We start from the raw sequence: 27985 nt of genomic DNA, 5'->3' as shown, positions 1-27985 counted from the left end.
ATATTTTTGTTGGTCTATGGTATAAAGTAGTGGTATTTGGGGTAGGAAGAATCTAACTTAATTTTCTTTTCCAAATAGTTAACCATTGACCAATGGATTTTTTTTTAAATCCTTCTTTCTACATTGATTTTAAAATACCTCAACTGTCACCTGTTAAAGATTCAATTTTTAACTAGAGCTCACTGTCCATTTTTGTACATAAGCCATATGTCTCTATTATTGTAGATTGACAACACATTTAGATATGTGGTAATACCAGCACTGTTCCCCTTTATTTTGTCAAGTGAATCACTTAGTCAGCTGTCTGAAAAATTTCTTGGATTTTTGGGTTTAATTTTATTAAACCTAGACACTAAAGATATGGAAATGAAATACTGATTTTCACTATGTTTTCTAACCAGTTAATTCTAATAAAGGAGGAAACAAATACAGAATCACTAACTTAATAATTTGTGCATTATTTTCCATTTTTCCACTTGGTTTTTTTTTCAACTAGACAACCGTAGTACCTTCTTTTACTTTTTTTCTTATTGCATTGGTTAGAGTTTCTAGAAGTACATAAAATTATAGTGAAAATAACAAGGAACCTTAAGTTCTTTTTTACTTTAATAGGACTGCCTCCATTGCTTTTGTTAAGAAAGATGTTGGCTATTAGCTTAAGTATTGGGCTATTCTCTTGTCTTATTAAGGTAGCATATTCCAGGAATAGAATTTGATTTTTATCAATTTTTCAGTACCTAGAAGGATGATTTTAATTTTTCCTCCTTTGATCTGGTGATGTGATGAAATTACATTAATATATATCTTAGTATTACAGTCTTCCTGGAAAGAACCTTTCTTGACCATTTGATTTTGTTTTTTAAAGATTTATTTTTATTTATTTCTCTCACCCCTCCCCCCACCCCCTGCCCCAGTTGTCTATTCTCTGTGTCCATTCGCTGTGTGTTCTGTGTCTGCTTGTATCCTTCTCAGTGGCACCGGGAATCTGTGTTTCTTTTTGTTGTTGTTGTTGTTATTGGTGCATCATCTTGCTGCATCAGCTCTCTGTGTAGTGCCATTCCTGGGCAGGCTGCACTTTCTTTCACGCTGGGCAGCTCTCCTTACGGGGCGCACTCTTCCCATTGATATTTTTAATAGACTACAGGAAAGGATTATAATTAAGCTTATGGTATCTGTATTCATAAGTAAAATTAATCTGTAGCTTTCTTCTTTGTATCAGCCTTGTCAGATTTGGTTTTTAAGGTTATGCTGGCTTTTTTACATAATGGAGAAGCTTTCTATCTTTTTTTCAAAAACATTTTACATGGTATGGAAATGATCTGGACCTCATAAATTTGAAAGAACTAACCTCAAAAAAAATCTGGATTTTTTTTTTTTTGGAGATAATCTTTGAAAGTTTTTCAAATTATTTTATAGTTATTGTGCTTTCAGGTTTTCTGTTTCTTCTTGGCTCAATTTGGGTAATTTCTATTTGCTAAGCAAGTTGTTGGTTTAAATGGGATATTCAAGTGTGCTAATATAAATCTGTACATATTTTTCTCAGATTTTTAAACTTGTCATATCTAAGGTAATGGATTAGCCCACTCCTAATTCCACAGAGTATTAAAAATACTTGATTAGACTTTCCAGATGTTTCTTTAATGAGCTGTTTAAAATTAGGAATTACTTAGCAAGACTATCCACATATCTCTTTAATGAGCTTTTTAAAGATTTGGAATCACTTAGCAATTCTGTTCTTCAATTAATTTATATTGATTTATATGTCAGTGGTCATCATTGTGGTAAGAGTTCTTCAAAAAGAATACTTTATTCTACTGTATTTTAAACCCAAAAAACAAATGCCACAGAGACATGTTTTAAACACAGTTTTACATGTGTTCCTTATTTTAAACATTCTCATCAATACTGTATATTTCCTTATCAGAATTATTTTTTGCAATTATATTTTTATTGGAGTGATTGATTGATGTCATTTCCCCATTAGATTATAAATTCCAAAATGACAGAAATCATATATATATATATTGCTTACCACTGAACACAAGGGACCTAAAATAGTGACTGACAACAAATATTTGCTGAAAGAATGAATGAAAGAAAGATCAAAATGAGAATTACAATCTAGTCTTTTTCTTTTTTCTTGGGGTCCAATATTTGCCAATACCCAAAGAACCCACAGACCACTTACAAGTCCCATGAGCAGCCTCTGATGGTTGTCTTCCTCCTGAAAGAGGGGTGTTAATCTCGGCTCTGAAATTAAAAAGAGCAATATTTGAGCAGGGTGCTTTTCAGAAAAATGGGCTAAAAGGAATAGAAATCAGTCTGTCTTTCCCTTTCTTGAGTTATTGGGAAAATGTAACACTTCCTTGATAGGATGAAAGTTTTTCAGTAGATAACTTTGACCCAGTCCTACAAGCTGAACTTATCATTCAGGTGATATGCAGAGGGCTCTCAAGATAAAGAACAGGAAGAAAATAAGGAACATATTCACCAGCATCAACACTGTCTGGCTTCAATTTTTACTTCAACAACAAATTCTCCGCTGTCTAAAAACCTCTGCTTCTGTAGACATGGAAACTTGAACACTCTCTTAACCCCAAGGAAGCAGGAACGGGAGGGCTGGGGCCTTGCTGGAAGGATCACACACTCCCTCCTACTTTCTTTCCCCGAAGTTCAGTGACTTTGGGAGTTACTGAGCTGAGGGGACCAGTCATCATTGTGGTCAGTAATACTAACTGGCATAAGTCATTAGACTGAGAAGGGAGCTAGGTCAAGGTGGAAAAGGATATGTAAGGTCCAATCAATGGCATTTCCTCTGCCAAGCTCTGCACTGCACGGAGGAAGGCTGGAGGGTCAGGGAAACACAGGTCTCCTCCTACGATCAGCCCTGACACTCGCCTGACAGCACCTTCTCTCTTGGCTGCTTCTTCTCTCTGGAACGACCAAGAAGACACTGTGCCGGTCAAGAGGGCCAGGGTGTTGGACAACACCTTCTGGAAGGGCATGTTTGCCTTTTGACCGACCCCTGGAGATAAACCCAGCGCACTCCTACACTATCCTGAAGATGAAGATGGAACTACCCAAACCTTGCACCCAGCAGCCCTGAATTTGATGCAGAATGTTTCATCTTAGGCAGTGACAGCTTTCTTCATGGAAAACTAGTATAAGGAAAGACAGACAGGAAGTGGGGAGAACTGCCTAAACTGTACTAAGAATGACCGGCAGCAGGATGCAAACAGACCTGAAGTGCAGAGGCAGGTGTAGCTCTGTAATTGGAGATGGGAGGGGTGGACACCCAAAAAAAACCTCAACGAGGCCAGCAACATTTCCCATCTTACAAAACCCCCTACCAGTGCAAGGAGGACGACCCCAAATCACACACATTCCAGGGGGTAGGAGTCACGAGCACGGCTCCGCTGGGTGCCAGGGGCAGACCTCCAGCTGTGGGCATGGCCTAGTGACATGGGCAACCACCCAAAGGATGCTGGTTCCTGGAGCCAGGGCACGGGGGCTGCCTGGGGAGCCCAGGCTCTGACCGCCGGAAGGTGAGTTCCCTGTCCCGGTTTGTGCAGCCATGTGCACAGCTGTGAACATGTGCAGTCATGCTCCCTGTGAAATGATTTTGTTACTATCACCTGGTGTATACCTAAAACATTCAAGCTCACAAACGGAGGTGGGATATGAAAACAAAAGCTTTTTAACAAAGGCACGAGAGACACTGTTCCACCGATAACCACAGGAAAGCCTGTGCCTGAACATGCTCAGCAGGCCCTTCCCCCAGGCTCACCTGGCTAAGGTCTTGGTCATCTGTCACCTGCTCTGGGAAACCTCTTCTGACCTCCCTCTCCAACCAGCCTCACTCCTGACTTAGTGTCTCCCCCTCTCCGCTTTATCCTGGGGCTATTAAATACTCTACATAATAGCTGGCACTTGGTTATGAAATTATGTGTTAGCATTTCTTCCTAGACCCTAACGCTAAGGCAGGTATGATATAGCACCATGCCAGGTTCTATAGACACTGCCCTGTTTACTCTCGTTTTCTCCTCACTCTAACCCTGGAGGACAATAAACAAAATGGATAAATGACTTACCCGAGAACACAAGTTAACAAGTGGCAGAACTGGGAATTCAGTCCAGTTCTGTCCCACTTGCAGGTACATCCTCTTCCCTATATCCACATCCTACAAGCCTCCTCACCTTTGTAACCTTGCACCTAGTCTAATGCCTGTCCATGTTTCAACCAAAAGGAAAGGAGCACATGTCAAAAAGCTGTGACCGCTCAGACAGTCGGAGAGAAAGCCCCAAGCCAAGAGAATTGCCAAACTGCACTCTGTGGGTACAGAGGGCATGTTGTACAAGCAGAAATGGTGAAGACCAGGTGGCCCTCACCCAGGCATCCAGCAGCTGTCCCTGAGGCGCTGGTTCCAAGATGGACACGTAAGAGCCAAGTGACTATTTAACAGGAGGATATTAAAAGGTGCTGCCTTCATGTACTACACGAGGTGGTTTTCTCCCCAGCCCACCATGGGAAGAAGAACAGTGTTAAAAAATAAAACACCGAAATCCAGAAGACTTTATTGCGGGTCTTTTCTTACCCAAATTCCTTGCTTCTAGGTTAGAAATCACCCTACAAAAAAAGGAGCCAAAGTTATTCATACAGGAAGCATTGTTTTATAAAAAAAAAAACTTTAAAGCCACAACATCATCAAAGATATCCTCTTTTAAACACCTCTAAAACCACTGCAGAAACTGTTTGAAGGCTGCTGAAACCTCAAAAATTTTAATCAACTCGGCAAAAGCCACATCAGGCTGTTATAAAATCTCAAAACTCTTCAGTGCAAACAATGGCAATAATTTAGAACAACTGCAGCTCTCAGTTATTGGAAATAATGGGAACAGAAAAACAGAACAGAGGTTGGATTGGGGCCTGTACTTTAGCCCTCTGAGATGACTCATCTATCCAGAAAATCCACTTTCAAAATAAGAGCAAGTTCGCCAGTTCACTAATACTTTCAAAAATTAACCTACTGTCTGTTCTCTCAAAAAGTACTCAAAAACAGCTTTCTTTACTACTTACCCATTGTAAGTCATCCTCCCTACGGTGGGTGGCTATGAGGTTTAACACATGAACTTCTCCCCCCCACACACACTCGTCCCCAAGCCTACAGATGCCAACTTCAGAAGAGGGCAACAGTGGCTGCTTTCATTAAGCTGACAGCATCATTTTGCCAAAGATACACAACAAAAGTAAGCTACTTCCATGAAAGTCAGAGTAGTCAACAATGTAACTGTAAATGGTAACCATCTTACAGCTACAATAAAATTTCACTTTACTTACTTTATTGCATTACCAAGAATATTCCTCACATATGCTGTGGACCTTCTTTTTCCTGTTTTCTAGGAGTAAGAAGATGTCAGGTATGACTTTTTTCACAGCAAAGACATTATGTAATATATTTAAGAGCTTCCAAAAGAATACTTCCAAGTAGTCAAAACTAGATTTTTTTAAACTTTTAAATTTTTATTCTGATACAATTAAAGATTCACAGGAGATAGTGCAGAGAGGTCCTGCATACCCTTCACCCCAGGCTATCCCAGAGGGTACATCTCCCATAACTGAACTCAGGAAACTGAGTCTGGTACAAGGTGTGTGGCCAGTTCTGTCATTTTATATCCTATGTAGATTCTTGTAATTACCACCATAATCAAAATACAGAACTCTTTCATCACCACAAAGATCTCCCTTATGCTATCTTTATTCTCTTCTCCCTCTACTATCCCTAGCCCTTGGCAACCAGTAATTTGAGAACACCTTGATTTTTTTAAAATCAATTTTAATTAACAAGTAGTGCCAGAACACACTTAGACCTGGATAATAATCCTTCATGAACGTGCTGTGTGTCCTCAACCTCTCTGCACTTCAGTTTCCTCCTCAGAAGAATAGAGATCCTAGAGGCAGCTCTGTCTGCCTAGTGTGGTGCTAATGCGAGAACGTTGATGACCGGGAAGCAGGCTGCCAACGTAAACCATCTTAGGATTTCAGAGGATCACTGGGATCTGATAAGCTATGCTTTTGCTCCCTGCTTTGTTCTCAATGGGACTGACTCTCTGGAGGTAGAATTAATTCATGCCTACCTCCTCCGAGATGAGGCTGTGCCACTCTCTCCTGACCACGCTGTTGCTGTAGTGTAAGTGTGGCTTGGCGCACTTAACGTATTCTAGGTTGGAGTTCAGTTTTTCCCAGTAGCCCTTAAAGCTGTGCACCTAGAGGAGACAAAAACATCACTGATCTTGAGAAACAGGCCCAGCGGCCAAACTACCCGGTAAGGGTCACGTCGGCCTTGTGCAGAACTCTGACATTCGTGCTCTTATGCGACAGCTTTTCTGAGTGAATACTTCTCAAGAAGGATGGCATTCTAGTCCCAGGAGGAAGTCTAAAATAGGGAGATTAAAACATCTTGCCTTCCCACTTCATTTTCTACTCCCCTTCTCCAAAGAGAACCACTGCTCCCTTCCCCAGCCCATTACCACCCCCTCTCCCACTCCCCTGGGTTAAGGCTGAGTCAGGGAGCCTTTTTCAACACTCGAGTCATTTATTTCCCAGAGACCCATTTTTCAGAGTTAGGTTGTGTTAGCAGGGTCAGATGCAGTCTGAGATGTTCAGAAAGTTTGGGGCACTTGGGGTGGGGTCACTTTCCCACTAAGCTTATTAACATCCCAGGATATTTCTCAAAACCTAGGAATCAAAAGGTGAAATGAACTAGTTTCATATCCATCTGTCAGGTACTCCAAAACAGAAGGTGGATGGCATTCTATCTAGGTCTTTGAATTATTGATACACTTAGATTATCCTGAAGCAAGAATGTATCTGTTATATTCATTTAAAAATAATAAAATACAATGTTAATGCATTTTAATGCTAGAACTAGCACAAATTGTTTTATCAATGAAGACGGATTTACAATAAACATGCTCTTGCCAAAATAAGTGCAATTATAAAAGATTTGCCTGGGGCCAGCGGTGCAGTAGGATCCATGAAATAAGTGAGCTAATGCCTCCTGTGGTGGCAGACTAGGCTGCAAGGCAACAAAAAAAGAGAGCCTGGGCGGCGGACTTGGCCCAGCGGTTAGGGCATCCGTCTACACATGGGAGGTCCGCGGTTCAAACCCCGGGCCTCCTTGATCCGTGTGGAGCTGGCCCATGCGCAGTGCTGATGTGTTCAAGGAGTGCTGTGCCACGCAGGGGTGTCCCCCGCGTAGGGGAGCCCCACGCACAAGGAGTGCACCCCGTAAGGAGAGCCGCCAGCGTGAAAGAAAGTGCAGCCTGCCCAGGAATGGCGCCACACACACGGAGAGCTGACACAACAAGATGACACAGCAAAAAGAAATACAGATTCCCATGCCGCTGACAACAACAGAAGCGGACAAAGAAGATGCAGCAAATAGACACAGAACAGACAACCGGGGTGGGAGAGGGGAGGGGGAGAGAAATAAAAAAATAAATGAATCTCTAAAAAAAAAAAAGCCTGGATAAAACATCCCTAATCAATATAAAAATGCATGTATGCTAAATAAGAGTGCTGAAGTCACATACAGTGCTGGAAATTTTGTATAGTGAGTACTAGATAGAAGTGGCTCCTTCCCTTCCTCACTTCTCCTTCAATGGATATTTTATAGTAATTTAATATCACATTATACACAAAAAGATGCTATTGAAAGGGCAGTCGCAATTTGTTCGAAATGGATTTTGTAGTATCAGTAAAGAGAGTTAATATAATAATATTACAACTTGCTGTTTTAGAAGCCTAACACACCCATCCATCTACCTTCCCCTCTCCCAGAGACCAGAAAATCTTCTTCCAAGAAAGTGTCATTTCTAGGGAAAACAGGGACACTGGAATCAGGTCTCACTCCCACTTGACCTGCCTCACTCACCTTTTCTTTCTTTCCCTTTCCATTTATTTATAATAAATGTATCTTTATCCACCCTTTGGCCTTCCTTGTACTGAAAAAAAAACATAATTTTTTAAAAATCCTGCAGATATTTGGCAGAATTAGGTCTCTGACAGGAAGTCACTACAGTTTTCTTGCTATCCTACATCTGGGCCCAGGCACGCTAAGCCAGAAACCAGAAAACTCCTTGGTGTTGTGGTGCCATCTCGTGGTCAGTTAAGATATTAACTCTGCCGGCTTTGCCACGGGAGCCTCATGGTAGGGTCCAGCCAGACTCTGTTCAGGCCAAGATAAGGGAGAGGAGAAACGTTCCCTTCTCTACCGGCAATCCAGCCTTCCCCCTCAGGCCAAATGCCAACCAGCCGTTAGAAGACACCATCCCCACAACCTCACTGTGGCTCCTAAGAAAAGATCTCTCCCAATATACCTTCTTTCTCCTTGCCCCCACCTCAAAAATTCTCTGTCTTCATAATCTTTTCTCAGCTGAGATCAAACAGATAATACAGGTCTTATGTCCAAGGACAAGCTAAAAAAGGGCTTGAGAACTCACTGATTGTATGTAAAACTGAGTATGTCTTTATATGAGCATTTTTCTGGGAAGAAGGTCTACAGCTTTTACCAGATTTTCAAAGAAACCCATGACCCCCAAAATTCAAAACCACTGAGTTAGAAAGAAAAGGATCTGAGTTTAAAAACAAATGAAACAAAAAACACATTTAAATTAGAAACACTGTTAGCCAAATGTCCCAGAAGTGTTTTCATATGAATTTATAGGTCTTTCATGGTCTCTGACCTGGATGTCATAATATAAATATTAAGAGTATCCAGAGAAAAACAATTCATGGCATCTGCCCCTACTTTGTATCTACTAGATAAGTGATGTAATTTTTAAGACATGGAAGTTCACAGAAATCATTTAAATTGGGAAGTCTGTTTGGAAGCTGGATGCGCCGAAAGGATGAAACAGGATTTGACTATGTGAAGGATGTTCTGGGTGGGAATCTGATGGTGAACAAAAACTGAGACTAGAACGTAGCTTGTGGGTTTAGGTCTGGTATAGCCTTAGAGAGATCAGAAAATAAAAAACAACTAACTGTACAAATATCTGCCTGCACATTGTGATTCCCAAGTTTGGCTGCTCATTAGAAGCACCTGGGAAGCTTTTTTTAAACTATCTTTGAATTATCTTTTTTTAAAGTTAATATATCACACAAAATGTTACATTTAAAAATATGAGATTCCCATATACCCCACTACCCATCCTCCCACCCCCATCAATTTTTTAATTGCATTTTTTTGAAGATACATAGATCACAAAAAAATTTTACATTCAAAAAATATAAGAGGTTCCCATATACCCCCCACCCCCCCTCACCCTACTCCTCCCACATCAACAACCTCTTTCATCACTGTGGCACATTCATTGCATTTGATGAATACATTTTAGAGCACTGCTGCACCACATAGATAATAGTTTACACTGTAGTTTACACTCTCCCCTAGTATTTTCAGTGGGTTATGGCAGGATATATAATGTCCAGCATCTGCCCCTGCATTATCATTTAAGACAACTCCAAGTCTCGAAAATGCCCCCACGTCACATTTTTTCCCTCTCCCTGCCCGGTCTGGGTTCCATACCCTAGAGATTTAATTGGTCTGAGGTGTGACCTGAAGCTCCTGATTTTTAAAATTCCCCAGGTTGATCCTAATGTTCAGTCAGGGCTCAGAACACTGCTTGAGCACGCCCAGGTAATCACCGGCTCCTTCCCACCCTCAAACATGTTACTCAACCTACACTTCCAGGTTAAAGGCTCATAAAGAACCAGCCTGTCCGAAGACTTGGGCCTGTGCTGTCAAATAAGGCAATAAAGAAGTGGTTGGGGCCAATCTGGGAGGAAACTTAATACCAAGTTAACACCAGTATGTTAATTAACCCACAGAATAAAAATAGCTCCAAGGTAAAATTGCAGATTTTGTACCTAATGGGGGAAGGGGGCGGTGTGAATCTGTACTTTCACATTCTAACAAAGGGGTGACACCATTTCACCACTTAAACCCACACGGCGGTGGGAACACAGAAACCTATTTCTCAGAACCAGTTAGCTACAGAACCCAGAACTTACCAGGGAACAACAATCATAGTGCAAAGTGGCAGCGGTCAGAGGCCAAGAAGCACATTGCCAGTTTCTTGAAAAGAGCTTGTAATCCTTAAAAAGTTATAGATTATGCTTTACAAGAAAAATATCCCTGGCTTTAGCTACTTCCGGGAGATTCTGGTGTTAAGAGGAAATCGGAATCTGAATAAATGTCCCAGGAATGCTTTTCTGCACCAAGGGGAGTCTTAAACTTTGATTTTGAAAGAAGGAAAATTATTTTAAGTCTGTTCTTCAATAATAATCTCATTCTGTCTCTTAGGATGACATGGAACAATTACCAAATGCAGTCCATTACAAATATTAATTTAAAAAAGAACCAAAGGATTATATCAAAGAACTGTTTCCCATTTAAACTGGATTGCCAGATGAGCTCCTATTTGGAAGAAAGAAAAAAAAAAGGCACTGTGGCACTTCTCATTTGCAAATTACTGCCAGAAAAAAAAAAAAAAAAAAAAAAAAAAACATCTGCCTTTCATTTCTGAAAGGTCTGCTGGCTTTGGTTCTACTTCTCATGATTAGCCAGGATATTCTTATAGGGGAAGAAGCCAACTCAGAGAGAACACTTTACTCTGTGTGCCAGGGATGGACTAGCAGAGCTAAAGCATCATCCAGTTTGGCTCTTAGTATCCCATCGTAGGGTCAGCTTTTACATTCAGCCCAGAGAAACACAGCAATCCACCATCTCTAGCATGGACTAAAATAGAAAACTTTCTATGTGCATATAATGCTAGCAAAGCACCATGCAAAGCCTAGATGGTCTTGAAAAGGGACAGCCATTGTGCATGGACCAATGCCAGGAATTCGAGTCTGCCCACAAAGGGGACTGCTCGCTCTGCTCTAAGAGCAAGCCCTCCTGTTTATGAATAGACTTCCTCTTCTTCCCTACATTTCACAGAAGGAAAAATCCCTCTTCTTTGCCTAGGTAGATAGTTCTATTAGACATTTTTAATGGTTGGATTTTTAAAATAAAATCACTAAATATGGACTAAACTGCTAAGCCTTCAACTGAAACTCTGAATAGGAGCAGCACAGCCGAGTAACTTAGAGAAGAGAAACAAAACAACAATCATTGACCCTCTGTCCGTTCCTTAATATTATCATCTGGGAATTAGCCCAAATTTACCCTCTTCTCTACAGATATGGCAGGAAAAAATTCACCAGCCTGATAGTCTGTTTCTAAAAAGCAGTGTTTATTTACAGCATCATAAAATTCCATTTAAAATATAAATTGAACTCACTATGACTCAGAAAATATATGTACATATTGAATTCTGGTACCACTTTAGTGATGCAACATCTTTGCCAAAGCAACCATTATCATTTTTAAAATTTGTAAGCTATTACATCGTTCACTTTTTAAATGAGCAAGCATAGAACAAACAAGTCTCTGAATGGAGAACAGCATGGGAATCACCTACTCTTTTCCCAACTGCATCTACCTTCACTTCTGAATGGCCATAAGTGGAAAGAGGATTTAAGTCTTTCTGATCTTCCAGTCTCTGGGACAGGTAACTAATAATTTCTAAACAAGTTATTAAAATACTAAAGATATCTGACTTCAAAAATACTTTGATAAAAATAGCCTATTTCTCCATTCATGGCATGCTCATTCAAGTTTTATCATTATATACAAGTAAGTTATTATTTCCATTGTTTGTTTTTATAACCTTTATGTGCTTTCTGTGGTTGGATTGTTTTTTAAATCATGGGCAATTTTTTTTTTTTAAAGATTTATTTATTTATTTAATTTCCCCCCCTCCCCTGGTTGTCTGTTCTTGGTGTCTATTTGCTGCGTCTTGTTTCTTTGTCCGCTTCTGTTGTCGTCAGCGGCACGGGAAGTGTGGGCGGCGCCATTCCTGGGCAGGCTGCACTTTCTTTTCACGCTGGGCGGCTTTCCTCACGGGCGCACTCCTTGCGCGTGGGGCTCCCCCACGCAGGGACACCCTTGCGTGGCACAGCACTCCTTGCGCGCATCAGCACTGCGCATGGCCAGCTCCACACGGGTCAAGGAGGCCCGGGGTTTGAACCGCGGACCTCCCATATGGTAGACGGACGCCCTAACCACTGGGCCAAAGTCCGTTTCTAAATCATGGGCAATTTTTACACATTTTATAAAAGCTGGAACTTTTCCTAGGGAAACTCCTGTCTTTACAAAAAGATGAAAACTCTCTTAGGAAGGTCACTCTTGATGACATTCCTTTTAAGTCAAGAACCTGGTTCTTACTTCCAGTTTAGTTTTTTTTTTTTAATGCTTTGGGAAACTGTTTAATAAAGTGAGGAAGCCTTTTGTCTTTCAGGTGACAATCTTCTAATTTAACTGGCTTATTGTCCTAACATTTTCATATATTAAACCTTTGTAAAGTGCTCCACTTCACACTAAAATTATTTGCAGGGCCAGGAAAAGGAAAGTACGTTTCTAGTTTTATATTACCCACCCCTGACCTGACTCTTTACCAAGGATCAAGGTGAATGAGAGACAAATGTAGGCAGAATGATAAACAGCGATCCCTGCAGCCTACAAGGCAAACGCCTGGCAGCAAGCACGCATTCTAAAGGTAACTTGTAAGTCAGGTCCTGGGAGTCCAGGGACAACTACCCTCAGGTAAGCATGGCAAACACCGCTGCATCACGGGAGGGGAGGGAAGAGCAGCGGGTGGGATGCACCATCACAACCAGGCCATCACAAAATAACTGAGCTGGGACTTGGGGTAGAAGTAGGTCAGAGGTAAAGACAGCAGCTTTAAAGCAAGTGGTATTATGGAAGCAGAGGTGCTGTGAGCCAGAAGCTACCGGCCAGAATCTCCTGTGAGGAGTGATCGGAGTGGGGGTGAGGTAACACTGGGCAAACCAAGCCCAGAACATCCTCTCCTGGGGATTAGGCCAGGCCCAACCGTACACCTCCTGGATTCCCAGATGACTCCTGGTATGTGTTTACCGAGAAAGAGCTTGAAGAGATCTACAACTCTTTAGACTTAGGTGGTGAGCACCTCCTGCTAGTATATGGGTATGTGTGGAGCCGCCAAAGAGCTCCCAGGCATCTTTGCAAATGGTTCCTAGGAAACAAATATCTGTAGGGCCAAAAGCCAAAGATACTTAAGGGAGAGGAGAAAAAAAGGAGTGAAGGAATGTCAAAGGAGATAAAAACTGTGAAGGACAAAAAACAAGTCACTTTCTCCCCACAAAACAAAATAGAGTCAAAAAAAAAAAAAAAAAAAAAAAGAAAAGAAAAAAAAAGAGCTACTCTGTCCCTAAGCAAAGCCAAATCATAATTTTAGAAGTCTATGACTTAAAAAGCTTAAGAAGACCGAAGGACCTGCCAATCACTTTTTTTTAAGTACTTAATTTTTAAAATTAAAATGCACAATATTAAGACTCTGATAAAACTGGTAAGCCCATAAATCCCTTGTAGCAATGCAAATTATCACAATTTTTTGGAATATCAATCTAAATATCAACCTTTAATAAGAATCAAAGGTCATAGTCTTTTACCCAATGATACCCTTGGGCATTTATCCTTCTGGGAATAAATCAAAAGAAAAGCTGTATGTATAAAAATATTCATTGCAACACTATTTTTAACTGCAAAATTTTAAAATGGGGGCTAGAGACAAACTAAATGTCCTACAAAAGGAAAATGATTAAGTAAATTAAGACACAGCAACCCAGGGGAATCCTATGCAGTCATTAGAAATCATAATTAAGAAGTCTATGTAGTAACATGAAAAATGTTTTTGATATATATTACAATTTGTAATCTTCAAAAATTAGCTCTAGATTGTGATTACTACTGGGTTTAATATGCATATCCATGATAAAGACCAAAAGGAAATGGAGGAAAATAGACAAAAACTGTAGAATTGTGGATGACATGTATTTCTTTTTAAACTTTTTTCTTACTAATTTGTCCATTAAACACATTATGGGTTTGAGAGGGGTAGTGGCTGAGACAGAAACGATGAAATGAAAGGACGAAGTCTCTTAATAAGAACCTTTTAGACTATTACTAAAACCTTCTTCCCACTCTTCCTTCACCCTCCTGCCTTAGAGGGCTTCAGTGTTCCTAAGCTCTGCCTAGAAGCATAACTTGTCCCTCTATCCTTAAGGGACCATTCTTGGGACCAAGCCCCAGAAGTCCTTTCTCATCTCCAATGCATCACTGTGTCCTCAAATGCCCACAGCCTTCCCCCAGCTGCCCAGCCCAGGCTGCCATTCATATATCCAAGAGAATCAAACATAAAGAGAAGGCAACAGCAGAGAGAGCTGTGAGCTGCCAAGCGCTGAGATTTCCCAGTACACACCAAGCTATAATTAACAAGAGGCAATGCCAATAACAACAAAGGAACTTCAAGGAAGCTGTACTAAAACATTCCCCGCTTTTTAACTGCATATGTATTTTTTTCTACTCACCTCACCCTACCCCATTCTCCCTCTTGTATTTATAAACTCTTCTGAAACCCCCAGACTGCAGAAAGACTACTAGCTTCAGCTTAGTGGGCAGGAAGGAGTGAAAGAGAAACTTGATGGGGAGACAAATACAGGACATTCTTGAGAAATAGAAAAGATGATCTTAGAACCAGAAGGAAATTAGGTAGTCCCAACTTAGGTTAATTAATGATTTTAAGCTTGGACACTCTGTATGTGTGTGTGTGTGTGTGTGTGTGTTTTGAAGGGTAAGAGCCTATGTGATTTAAAAGCAGCTACCACAACCTTTAAAGGTAATTTATAAGAACTCCAATACAGACTGGTACTAAGTGCAACGGCAAGTTTGTGTTCTGTATGGTTTAAATTAATCCTGTAATTCTCTCCTATCTTCAGAAAACTTCCCTCTTCAAAGAGCATTCCTAAGACTTGCCGTAATACCTTTTTCGATGGCTATTCAACCACTTAGGAAGGATTCTCTAGAGAACCAGCCCCTGCCCCTTACTCCCATCCTCCCCTGACAGTTTGCAGTCCCTTTACAGAACTGACAATAGTCAAGGTGGCAGAAGTTTAACTCCAAGTCAAGGGTGCAGACAAGAAAGGAAGCTGTGCATGTCTGTGCTTTTCTCTCTCACTATGAGGGACTTACCTTCATAAAAGGCAAAGCAATCTCTTCCGTCATGAGGGTTATTCCAGGAATTTCCTATGGTGAAAACACACACTTGACTGCTGAACATATCAGCTCAAGCTGTGGGGAAGTGTTTTCCCCATAGATAGAAGCTGATGGCAGGTCATGCTCTCTCTTTCACTGAGAGCAGCTTCCAGTTTGCTAACCACTACTTTAAATAAACTTCGGGGTATATAAAAAACAGTGAGTGTAGCCTATCTCTTCTTGCCTGGGGAAAGGAAATATTTTTAAAGTCATGATTATAATAATTGACAAACTCTCTAAATAAAGAAAAAGACTACTGTGAAGAAATACAGAACAAACAGCATAATTCTTACACTTCTCCATTCAAGGACAAATGAGGCAGATTTGCACCATCAAATGTGGTAATAAGGGAAAATGTTTGATTGTACTCCTTCCTCCCTCTCCTATTCCATTTAATTGTAGTATAGTTGGCCTCTGCTTCACTGGAATGAGCCAAGGTTAATGGGATTTTTGCATGACTTCAGTGGAAATTTTTTCTGCACATCATCCTCCACCATAATTTCAGAGATAAGAGCTCCCCACAGTTTATTCAGCACTATCACCATGGCAAATGTGAAAGGTGTGTAGTTCATATCAGGAAGTTCAAATGATAACATTCTGCTAACTAGTGAGAATTGAAATAGAAATCCAAAAAAAGAAGGGTAAGCATCCAAATTGCCCTTTATTCTCTGTTATTTAGAGAAGTGTACCTCTATGTTAATTATGTATGTTACCCTCTCCTGTAGTCAATTCAATTTTCACTCCCTGCAAGGGAGATGATGTGCCAGAAAATAATTTAGAAGGTGCCCATGTAGAAATAAAAACTATTTGTTTAGAACATAAATGACCCAGGTTTTACTGATACACAATATTCCTGTGAAAAAAGGCATCACAGTGATTGAGAAATAAATTTCCAGAACAGTCATGCAACTCAGTGTGACAATAAAAAGTCTATGATAAGAATCTATTGTGTGCTACACTTTTCACTACTCAGTCATAGTGGACACTTTAAAACCACTAAAATATTACTACAGTTTAAGTTATGAATAGCATTTTTTAAAAAGTATACTGAAGCTGTTTGCAAAACATAATCAGGATTATATTTTATCTATATGTAGGAACACCATATTTTCTAATATCTCAAAAAGTCCAATTCAGTTATTACAGAAGTGGTCTGTCTCCATATAGAAACATGAAATTAATGTTTTCTAATGCGGTTACATTTTTATTAAGGGTGTAGTGATAAGAGCAGGTGAGGATTAGAGAAAGGAAAAGTAAATGATTTACATCATTGCTATGGATAAGCATAAAATCATAGAATTTCAGGATTGGAAGAGACCTTTAAGGCTACCTCTTCCAACTACAAGCATTTTAAAGCAACACGTAAACCCTAAAATAAGCACTGTGCTAGATAGTTATAATTGTGTTTGTTTGTTTGTTTTAATCTTAATTCTCACAGGACTTCCTGTAACTCTGTATATGTCCACGAGGGTTTCTCTGCCCCAACAAAATCATAAGAAATCCAAAAGTGCAAAAATGCAGAGTTGCTCTGTCAAGATGATGCATGCACACAACATTCAATTATAACCCGTGCTCTGTATTTCAACATAACCCTGGGAACTGTTTTAACACGCAGTAGTACAGCATCAGTACAACAACGGGTTGTGGTGAGGGAAGGAAACTGAGATGTGCATTTCCTCCAGGGTGGTTTAACTTGCAAACTTCCTGCCACATTACCACAGAGTCCGCATGTATAGTCCCAGTTACTCTTTAAAACAATGGGTGCCTGGAGAAGAAGGAACACACTCAGGTCTTTCCCTTAAAATTCTACAATGAGGCATGAAAGTATATGAACCATAGCAGTAAGAGACAAGGAGAAAGGGCCTTTAAGAAACACTGCCATTGTGCAAACCAAAAATTTAGATATTAAGTTATTTTCCATTGTGACTCAAACGCACCTGATACTTCTTGTTTGAGGACTGTATTTATCAAAACTTATCCTAGTACATCTTTTTCTATGTCTGGTTGGGTTACCTAAATTAAATTTCTTTTCCTAGGTTACCTTTTGGATACAAACCTCTGCCTCAAGACTAAGCATGTGGCTCTGATATCTAACATGAAAGTACTTGAAGAGGCAGGACATTTTTTAGAGGCAGGCTGCACATGTTTTTCACATACTTTCTAAAAAGGAGGGAGTCTGAACCAGCAGGAAGAAAAGGTTGAATAGAATGAGTTTGCTTAAGATGGCTGACTTTTACTGATTTTTGTGTGTATATGTCTTCTCCTTTTTCTTTTGTTTTCTGTTTGTGTGTGTGTGTTTTCTTTTATTGTGGTTAATTTGCCATTTTAATCATTTTTAAGTGTTCAATTCAGCATTAGTTACATTTACAATATTATGCTACCATCACCCCCATCCATTACCAAAACTTTTTCATAAACCCTGTGCCCATTAACTTTTACTGATCTTGAAGCTCTAGAGTTATTTATTACAGATTTTTTCCTTCTGAGGCTGGGAAAAGGGGTTATGAATGTGCTAATCTACTACGTAAATAGAGCAGCTCGGAGTAATAGCAGAGGCCCAAACTTTCTTCATTTATAAAAATCTAAGAAAAGTTTTTAATCTACTCTGTTCACTGGAAATATAAAAATAAAATACCACTTAAAGATAATATAGGTTTAGTTCTGCCTAGTAGTAGGAAAAGTAACAAAATTCTTGTAACTTTTTCAGTTAAAACTACTGTTTTATATGAATACCTTTGGTCAAAAGCAGGGATTCACTATTTCTTTTGTGCCAAAAAATTCCAATTCAGTGTTTTATCAATCAGAACTGATGAAATCATAGCCTTGTTTATTGTCACAGATATGTCTTACAACTGACCCACAACTGTGAATCAATTTTAATTGTACACCCAGTACAAAGTGTTAACTTACTGCATTCCAAGTGAGCACTGAGGAATATGGCAAAAGTTTATCCATGTTACTTGCCTCTGGATATATGCTCCAATAAGAAGAAGCTGAGTAGATTTTTGAAAGAAAGAAAAAAAAGACACGGTTTAATAATTAAGAAGTCAGTTATCATTGTAATTCACCAAAACAAACCCACAAAAGGTTTCATTGGCTCATTCTTCATCCTCAAATGGTTAACCATTATGATTTTATCTCCTGACTGAAATGTTTAGGTTCTGCCTTTTGACAATGAGAATAATTTCAAAAAATATACTTCGAACTTATATCTACCCAAATGACATTACACCATTTCATATAGAACCAGCCAACACAAACTGGGCTAAGGAGTTACAGCTTACTGAAAAAAAAATCACTAATAAGGTTATAGAATCAGGTTATAGAGAGTTTCTCATAAAACCACAAGAGAAAGAAATTTAATTAGCTGCTGACTGCAATAGAATGAAAACACACACACACACACCTAAGCAGCATTTTGACAGATTGAGGCATTATCAATGTACTGCTTTTCCCGAAGCAAAAGGGTGGAATATTCAACCTAATATGCAACATCAGCAACACAACACCTACCAATTATAAATTCTTGAATGAGGTCAAATGAATGGCAGGCAGAAATATTCTCAGAGACCCATTGAATAATCTTTAAAAAGTAAGAAAACAGAACTCTGTTAGAATTTAAATCTCTACACTGCCTACACCACCAAAGTACAAATAAATATGAATCTTTTTAATTCATTATCTACTTTGGAATTTTCTAAGAAGATACTCACTTTTGCACTACTTTCAAGATATATAATGCACGACTGAGAGTAAAACAGTATTACAAGGTCCTTTTTATACATCTTTTTAATAAATGCCCTTGGCTGGGATCCAAATAGACCTTCTTCAACCCAATATTTGTTTGTTACAGTATGTATGTTATAGCAAAGTACCATTGTGGAGAGCCATGGGATTCAAGAGAAAAAAAAAAAAGAAAAACAGGGAGAGGATATAGGTCAAGTGGTTAAGTGCCTGCTTCCCATGTACAAGGTCTCAGGATCCATCCCTGGCACGTCCTAAAAACAAAAAATGAAAAACAAAAAAACAACTCTCACTGGGAATATAGTTCAGTGATTGAATGCCTGCTTCCCATGTACAATGTCCCGGGTCAACATTCAGTACCTCCTAAAAAAAAAACTAAAAAAACCATGAAGTTTGGAGGTAGGAAATCTGTCACACCATCTAATCTTTGGGAACAACACTGCACTGCCCTTGCAGATTAGGAATAATCCCTGTTACATCAACAACTCTCGAAATCAATTTCCATAACACTTCCACCTGCTGGAGGAACGAAGCGCTTCTTTCCCCAGCTCGGGTTCACTGGCACTATAATGTATGCCTAGCCACAGAGAACCCTCACACTTCTACTCCTACTGATAAGCTGTTTTTATTCCCAGACTTGTTTATGCTTATTTTCATGAGTGTACTTATTTTCACAAGTAGGTAATTTAATAAACTATTACTATTACTAAGTGAATTATTGATGCAAAAAGAGTGTTAGGTCAATAAAAGATAAGTTGAATGTTTTGGATAGACTCAGCAAAGGTGTGCCTTTAAAAACTTACTAAAAAACTAATGTAGGTGAGACAACTATTAAAGATTGGGGAATATATATATAAATATATATATCTGATATACACAGTTTGCTTTGGAAGAGTCTTTAAATTATCAGTCACTTTTAAAATGAAAAAAGAGGAAAGTAACAAGAATAAGAGATAACATGTTACTAGTGGTTTTATGCAAGAAAAGTAATTCTGAATTCAGAAAAATAATTCTGAATTCCAATTAGCTGATGAACACTCAAAGAAAGGGCCTTTATCTACATTAAAAGGTAGATAATACATGTATATTCATATGATTTAGGTTAAAAGAAAATGTTTATATTCTTTTTTTTTCAATTAACCAACCACCCATTCATCCCAATCAAGTCTGATACTGAGGCACTGTATAAATTAAACAACAAAGAACATGGGAAAGTGCTTTGTAAACTAAAGGCACAGTACAAAAGTCAACTATTTTTGCTAATATAAGTAACAAATGTCTGCCACCATAGTTCAGTCCTTTTAATTATATACACTGAATTTGGAACAGAATGATACCTGAGAAACTCATTATTACTGAGCACTTCCTTGGAATGTTATTGATGTGGCTAAATATTCATAATATTGAAAAGAGAATACTCAAAAGAACAAACATACTTCATGGTCTGGGGTCTGGTAGGATCCATGAAAAAGGAGCCCAGGAAAAGTCAGGACAGAGAACATAAACCTCAAGTAATTATTACCAAATAAAAATGGCTTCTGTTCATGTTCAAACCCTAAATAAATACATTTGGAGTTGTCTATTGCCAATTTTTAAACTGGAACTATATTCCCACCTGGGCTTCCAGGGACTGTGGGTGGCTGCCACACGAGAGCACACAGTGCAGCACAGCCATCTTCTCATAGTCCAGGCAGGTGTTCCACAGGAACTCTAATAAATACGACCGGTTGAGGAGTGCTCTATAGAGCTTTCCAGAACACCATTCCAATATCAGGGAGCCTGACAGTGACTGTAAAGGACTATGAGGTAGCATATCAATCATTTCATTTTTCCCTAGCCAAAAAAAAAAAGGGAGAGAAGGGAGAGGAGGGGGAAAAAAAAATGAGCTCAGCAAATAAAAGAACCTCATCTAACCCAAACATAAATATTAAAACCAAAATGAATGCAAGTGGATCACATTCATGGGGAAAAAACTACAGCCATACCTGTCAGAAACAGACTGTGGCAGATCAAATCTGGATGCTGAATGTTAAGTAGATGAAAGAAATGACCAGGTAAGTAAACAGCCACATAATAGTCTGTAGAAGAGAAAGATGCAGGTCATCTATACATGAGGGAGCTGAATAGATACAGGTAAAGCCCAGATTTTCACATTATCCCTGTTTTCTTTGAACATCTCATAACATAAATATTTTTTTACCAATGTAATAGCAAGTTATCTGATGTTAGTAAGTTTCATAAACCAAATAGCATTTTAAGCGTTTGTTTAAATTCCCACTAGCCAGATCCCAATTACATTCATCTGTGGCTAATTGTTTTCAGACATTTGGCTATGGTTATCTCAATTTTTACCTGTAGTTTAATTTCTACATGAATTAAGAGCTATATGAATATAAATTCTTTGACAGCAAACAAAATCATCAAGCAGTATGAATTATTCCTTAACCTGATAGGTAGGGAATATAGCTTTTAATGGGAATTTTCTTCATATCTTCTTCCAGTTTGGAGGAGCTCTAACATTTAGTTTCCTGTGTTTGTACAATCATTGCTATCATCGTTGTTGACGTTGTCATTGTCATGATCATTTTGTTTAGGGAACCTTTAATTGATATTCATCAAAACAATTCTCCTCAGCTATTCTGACACTTTGTGAAGTGCTACTTCCTTGTATAGCTAGCTGCCTAGAATTCACACCTTCACAGTCCCTGCACTAGATATTTTTGTACCAAGAACATTTGTACCCAGATTGAGACAAGGTGCAAAAATAGGTTTCTGGAGAATTGGAGGGTGGAAGTAGCCCTTGAAAATAACTTTTCTAGGATATTAGAGAAACAGAGAAATTCATATGGTAGTAGTGAATTTCATATAGATGAAAGATTTAGATTATAAGCAAGTCAGCTGGACTCCTTTTTCAAGAAGCAAAGAAACATCTGCTGATCATTTGCATCAAAGTTGTTCTGGGGAGAAGAAAGGAAAGAAGACATAAAATTCTAACCAGTTGACTTATTGTGTCCTTTAAGTCACCGTGGATTAATGATATCAAAACGCTTAGCAACAACAGTTGCAATAATCTTATTATTATAACAACACTTAAGTAGGAAATCATGGGTAACAATATAATATGGCATATTAGAAATGGTTTGGGTATCAAATGACCTGGGTTCACTCCTACCCCTACCACTTAACCAGCTAACTAAGGGGATAATATGCCCGCGGTAGAGGCGTGTTTGGAAATCTGTGAGGATGTTTTGGATTTCATAATTACCGGGGTTTTGAGGTTGGGAGTGGGGTCTACTAGCAATTGGTGAGGTGAGCATCCCAAGGATGTTAAACCCCTCAATGTGCAGAACAGTACCACACAAAGAATTACTATTTCACCAGAAATGTCAATAGTGTCCCTATTAAGAAAAACTGAAGGGAGCTTGGCCTGCCTCTCACCCTTTCTGAGCCTCAGCTTCATCTTCTGCAAAACAAGGATGATGTTACCCAGCAGGATTGTTGTAAGAATCAAGATAACCTAACTAAAATACTTAGCATATAGTATTCACTCAAAGGTACCTGCTTTTTGTTTTCAAACATACCTTTTTTCTGAAAAAGTATTTTGGGATCGTGAGAAATTCCAAAAACTCTACTCTTCAAAATTTTTGGTCAATGTAAGCCTCTTTTACTAGAAACTGCATGTAATTAATAGCCAGAAGTGCTTCATTCAAAAAAGCATTATTGTCATCATCAAAATTATCTCTACAACAGTTTTACTCTTTCGTACAATATTGTGCCTATAAAATGGAATATAATTAAAAAGGGGAGACAAAAATTTATTTAAGAGCTTATCTTTACAAAGCTCTAGTATTTCTGACTTCTCCTGGCCATTTCAAGAATACATTCCAAGGGGTAAAAAGGAAGCAATACCTTTGTCCTCATAAAATGCTAAGCTTTTTTCAGTGGAAAGTTTCCCATATTACTCTTGAAATGGGATACTGATAAGAATCATGTTCCAGACCCAGGAAACCTTGTCATTATCTCTCATCACAGGAAGCAATGCAACCAGGCCTCTCTAAGGCAATTTCCCACATTTTCAGAGTTTATGTTAAAATTCGCCACATACTGGCTCTCTTAGCATAGAATATCTAACCTAATCAATACCATCATGCAAAGTATAAATCTTTCTATGGGCTTTCCTATCTTTTTTTTTTAAAACAATGTATCATTGTTGTTTTCTTTAAGATTTATTTTTTATTTCTCTCCCCCCCCCCACCCCGTCTGCCCTCTTGTGTCCATTCACTGTATGTTCTTCTGTGTCCACTTGTATTGTCAAGCGACACCAGGAAACTGCGTCTCTTTTTTGTTATGTCATCTTGTTGCTGCATTAGCTGTCTGTGTGTGGCACCACTCCTGGGTGGGCTGTGCTTTTTTCACGCAGGGTGGCTCTCCTTGCGGGGTGCACTCCTTGCACATGGGGTACTCCTATGCGAGGGACAGCCCTGCATGGCATGGCACTCCTTGCATGCATCCGCACTGCGCATGGGCCAGCTCACCACATGGGTCAGGAGGCCTGGGTATCGAACCCTGGACCCTCCCTATGGTAGGTGGACACTCTATCAGTTGAGCCACATCTGCTTCCCCCTATCATTTTTGGTTTTTACCTTGCCCAGCTCTCTCACATCACACCTGGGAAACCTTTGTCATAACAGTAGACTGCCTTGAGAACAGGGATGGAAGAAGCCATCAAAGAATCATGTGCACTAAACCTGAAGCTTTCCTTTTTCAAATATTGTACCATGTCCCATATATAGCAAATAACAGTTCTGTTACTTCATCTCATGCTAAATGGTCTATGCCCCATATCCCAATTAACCTGATAAAGCAGCTTTCAGTAAGGAGGTACAATAATCAACCTCTTTATTTTCATCATTGCAGACTCCCTTAATATCTCAAACCTAATACTCAGGTTTCCTTTACCATATTTACTCAGTGAAAAGCTGCTTATTCAAGCTGATTCATAAATCATTTTGGGGACTTGAAAGCTTTTAGCGATTAACAACAGGGAATGGACTATTTCCCAAAGTCCCTTGTCCTCTCTAGAATCAAGGGACAACATGATGTATTATTTCTCACAGGCTTTTAAGGAACATTTTATCCACTTTCATCACTTTTAAAAAATACCTTTTTAAGATTGCTACCAAAATCATAAGAAAGTTCATAGCCTTGGTTTTCTAAAACACAGGAAGATGCATCTCCCCCAAAAGGCTGATGACAGGAAGCCTTGTTTCCAGAGAAAACCTCTCCCATCAGGCTTCAAAAAGGTCTGTGCTTGCCATGACTGTTGGAATCCCAAAGAGACATGGGAAAAAGTGATGCTCAGAGATGAAAATATGATATAGAGGGCTGAGGCATAATACATACTGGAAGGTAAAGGTAGAACAAAGGGAGGAGTAGCTCACCATCACCTACCAAGGTTGAGAAAAGTAACACCCTTTGCCACATGTGAGGCAGCACTCTCAAGAGCAGCAGTGAAGGTCTTGCTGTGGCCTGTGGAGAGAGTGGACAATGTGAGAGAAAGGACATTAAAAAGCAAATGGTGAAACTTCCACCGAGGCAGTGACTCTATGTAAGACTCTCAACACTTCATAATTGCAAAACTGATAAAGCCAGTCTTCAGACTTCTCGAGTTCATGGTTCTCCATTACCCATCTCATTCCATACACTAGCATTGGAGGTTGATCATCTCACCCAATAGTTATTCTTGACTTGTAGCTAAATGTAGACCTCAAGAGACAAGACAGTGCAGGAAGGAAGGATCCAAAGGAATCCACTTAGGGATCCAAGAGGTGGAGGAGACCAGGTGGCTCATCTGGCCCTCATGCCTCAGGGCTCACTGCCACATACTTGCCATCATTAAGGCCCTCCAAGACTTCTGCGGGTCACTAACAAATCCCATTTTTCGTTAGAAGATTAGACTCTCTATCAAACTCAGTCTATTGGATTTCACTCACTGTTTTTCTAACGCTTACTTTTGAGAAAAGTTTTATTTACTGGTTTTAATCATTAGAAAAATATGTGAAAACTTTCCACAAAACCTCAAACTTATACTGTTTTTTTAAAATTTTTATATTTTTTAAAGATTTATTTTATTTATTTCTCTCCCCTTCCCCCCATTGTCTGCTCTCTGAGTCCATTCACTACGCTCTTCTGTGTCCATTTGTATTATCAGGCAGCACCGGGAAACTGCATCTCTCTTTTGTTACGTCATCTTGCTGCGTCAGCTCTCCATGTGTGCAGCGCCTCTCCTGGGCGGGCTGCGATTTTTTCACACGGGGCAGCTCTCCTTGCGGGGCACACTCCTTGCATGTAGGGCACCCCTACGTGGGGGCGCCCCTGCATGGCACAGCACTCCTTGCACGGGGCAGCACTACACGTGGGCCAGCTCACCACATGGGTCAGGAGGCCCTGGGTTTGAATCATGGACCCTCCATATGGTAAGCAGACGCTCTATCGGTTGAGCCATGTCCACTTCTCTTACACTGTTTAAACATGTATATTTGTCTAGTTCTGAAATTACTTTTGGTGTCTCCATTACTGAATAAGTTCTTAAATATTTTTACCTTGATCTCTAACCTCTGAAAGTAATATTAAGCACTCCTGCAGAACAGCAAACTCTGGTGTAGTCTGGTATACAAGTTTAAAAATACAGACCAAATCCATCTTTAAAATTTTTAACCCCACCCACAGTATGTAATACACAAATACAAAATTTTAAGAAACCAAACAGACAAAATAAATACTCCTTAGCATTGGTTTACACTGAAACTATTAAGCACATGCTGTGACTGACCTTAAACCTGAAAAAGCTTGGGTATTTTATGCCTGCTTCCCAGACTGATGTCTACCAATTTCTCAGGCCATAAATGTATGGAATGTGGTAAATGTATACTGAGATCACTTTTAGCTAAAACCCTATGAAACTCTGTAAATCAAATCTAGAGATACGTTCCAATTAGTAATAATAAAAGAACAATCACACTTTTTGCAAGTGATTGATCCACAGACCTAGAAAAATAAATAGGTCAGGGCCCAAAAATATAGATTTTTAAAAATAACTAACTTAATATTTACCATTACTTAATTTCATCAGGAAACATGTATTATTAAATGCATCTAGGAAAGTGGATTTGGCTCAATGGATAGAGCATCTACCTACCACTTGGGAGGTCCAGGGTTCAAACCTAGGGCCTCCTGACCCATGTGATGAGCTGGCCCATACAGAGTGCTGATGCGCGCAAGGAGTGCCATGCCACGCAGGGGTGTCCCCTGCGTAGGGGAGCCCCACACGCAAGGAAGTGTGCCCCGTAAGGAGAGCGGCCCAACATGAAAAAAGTGCAGCCTGCCCAGGAATGGTGCCGAACACACGGAGAGCTGACGCAGCAAGATGATGCAACAAAAAGAGACACAGATTTCTGGTGCTGCTGACAAGAATACAAGCAGACACAGAAGAACGCACAGAGAATGGACACAGAGAGCAGACAACCTGGGGGGGGAGGCTGGGGAAGGGGAGAGAAATAAACAAAAAATCTTTTTAAAAAAACCACACATCTACAGTTATCTATAGCAAAAGAAGGTAAAGAATGGACAGATAAAATTGATTGCAAAGTAATATGACTTTAAAAAATCTGTCTGCTAATTTGCTACTATTTGGAAAAAGTGACCATGTAAAATGAACAAGAAATAAAAACAAAATGAAAAGTACCTTTATGAAAGTAAAACACTGAATACGTGATTTGCTCCCAGGAGTCAAACTTCGGGCTGTAACATACACACAAACTTCCTAGAAGTAAGAAGATACTTAGTGACGATTGAAAGAATCTGTGTCATACACAATAAGTTTCCTAAGCCACTAAACCTTACTCTTGTTATGTTAAATGTCCTCCCTAATTAACCTCAAAGATTATTCTCAAATTGTAGAAGTGGTCTATTAACAAGTTGCTAAGAAATTTCAATTCAACAATTATTTAACACACACTATAAAGCAATAGAATATGGTAGGCAGTTGAAGGATTAGAAAATGAATACAAGATCCTAGAAGTCTAAGACGAGTTTCCAAAGCCTCCTGAGAGTCCCCTAACATAGATGCACTGCCCTGACCTCTTATCTAGCTTGCCTTCTAGTCAGTTTATCAAAACTGTGTTTTTCCACAGAAAATATCCAGTATTGTTTTTATCCAGATTTAAAGGCAAACTGTGCCCAACTTCATGAGGCAATAAGAGCAAACGCTGGGTGAGCCCCTTCCCACTTGACTCAGGTCCCTGAAGGCCTTGCACCAAGGTTGAAGGAAAGCTCCCAGCATAAATGGGCTTTTCCAGATGAACCCTGACCACCCTCACTTACCCCATCTATCCAGGACACCTCAACCTTCACACCTACCTCAATGTGTAAAAAAAAAAAGAACATTATTTTTGGCAGCTGTTGCTATATGGATAGACAAGGTGACCTTCAAATGAGGGCCTGATGCTTTAACTGACACTTGTATTCTAATGCTAAAGTTTATGTGATTAACTGAAATAGGAGAGTCCCAGGTTAGAAAGGAATTTGATAAGGAGACTGGAAACCTAGGTTCTAATCCCAGAGCTAACATTAACTAGCTGTGTGAACTTAAAAATGTTTCTACTTCAGCAGATCTCAATATTTCCTCTATTATACTCCACTAGTTACTTTATCAAAGAATCATGGTAGAAAAAGAGTTCATTTTTCCCTAAGAAGTCTATTTAAAGACATTTATGAGCATGCTGTTAAATATTTATGATTTGTGTCTATTTTTAAGTGGCAGTTAAAATTGCAATGTATTCTATGAGCTTAAAACATAAAACAACAAAACAAAGATTTTATCACAAAATCATAATTCTGTTAGATTCTGTTAGATATAAGATTACTGTTATGCTACTGAATGCACAGTGATAACCTTAAAAGAATTACAGGAGAGTCATTGAGAATAAAAATAATCCCATTAC

At 39.3% G+C, this 27985-nt stretch overlaps 1 protein-coding gene across 10 annotated transcripts in view; it reads right to left on the bottom strand.

Annotated features, from left to right (window-relative positions):
• GSAP (gamma-secretase activating protein) overlaps window positions 1-27985 on the bottom strand; it is a 214096-nt gene that overhangs the window by 17840 nt on the left and 168271 nt on the right. For all 10 annotated transcript variants that reach the window (XR_011648743.1, XR_011648742.1, XM_023583072.3 and 7 more), the window contains 11 exons: window positions 26728-26805; window positions 24435-24512; window positions 20969-21061; window positions 20599-20816; window positions 18753-18822; window positions 18150-18232; window positions 15177-15230; window positions 6136-6264; window positions 5339-5397; window positions 4596-4627; window positions 2189-2250 (listed from right to left, as the gene is read on the bottom strand). Coding sequence is in view for 8 of the 10 variants with exons in the window: in XM_023583072.3 (XP_023438840.1) it covers window positions 2189-2250; window positions 4596-4627; window positions 5339-5397; window positions 6136-6264; window positions 15177-15230; window positions 18150-18232; window positions 18753-18822; window positions 20599-20816; window positions 20969-21061; window positions 24435-24512; window positions 26728-26805 (956 nt within the window). In the remaining 2 variants the exon portion in view is untranslated. The remainder of the gene's footprint in view (window positions 1-2188; window positions 2251-4595; window positions 4628-5338; window positions 5398-6135; window positions 6265-15176; window positions 15231-18149; window positions 18233-18752; window positions 18823-20598; window positions 20817-20968; window positions 21062-24434; window positions 24513-26727; window positions 26806-27985) is intronic.

This window comes from Dasypus novemcinctus, chromosome 5 (assembly GCF_030445035.2).
Source record: "Dasypus novemcinctus isolate mDasNov1 chromosome 5, mDasNov1.1.hap2, whole genome shotgun sequence".
In the NCBI taxonomy this organism is placed as follows: Eukaryota; Metazoa; Chordata; class Mammalia; order Cingulata; family Dasypodidae; genus Dasypus; species Dasypus novemcinctus.
The sequence above is the reverse complement of the archived record's forward strand: the minus strand, read 5'-3'. Positions and strand labels throughout refer to the sequence as shown.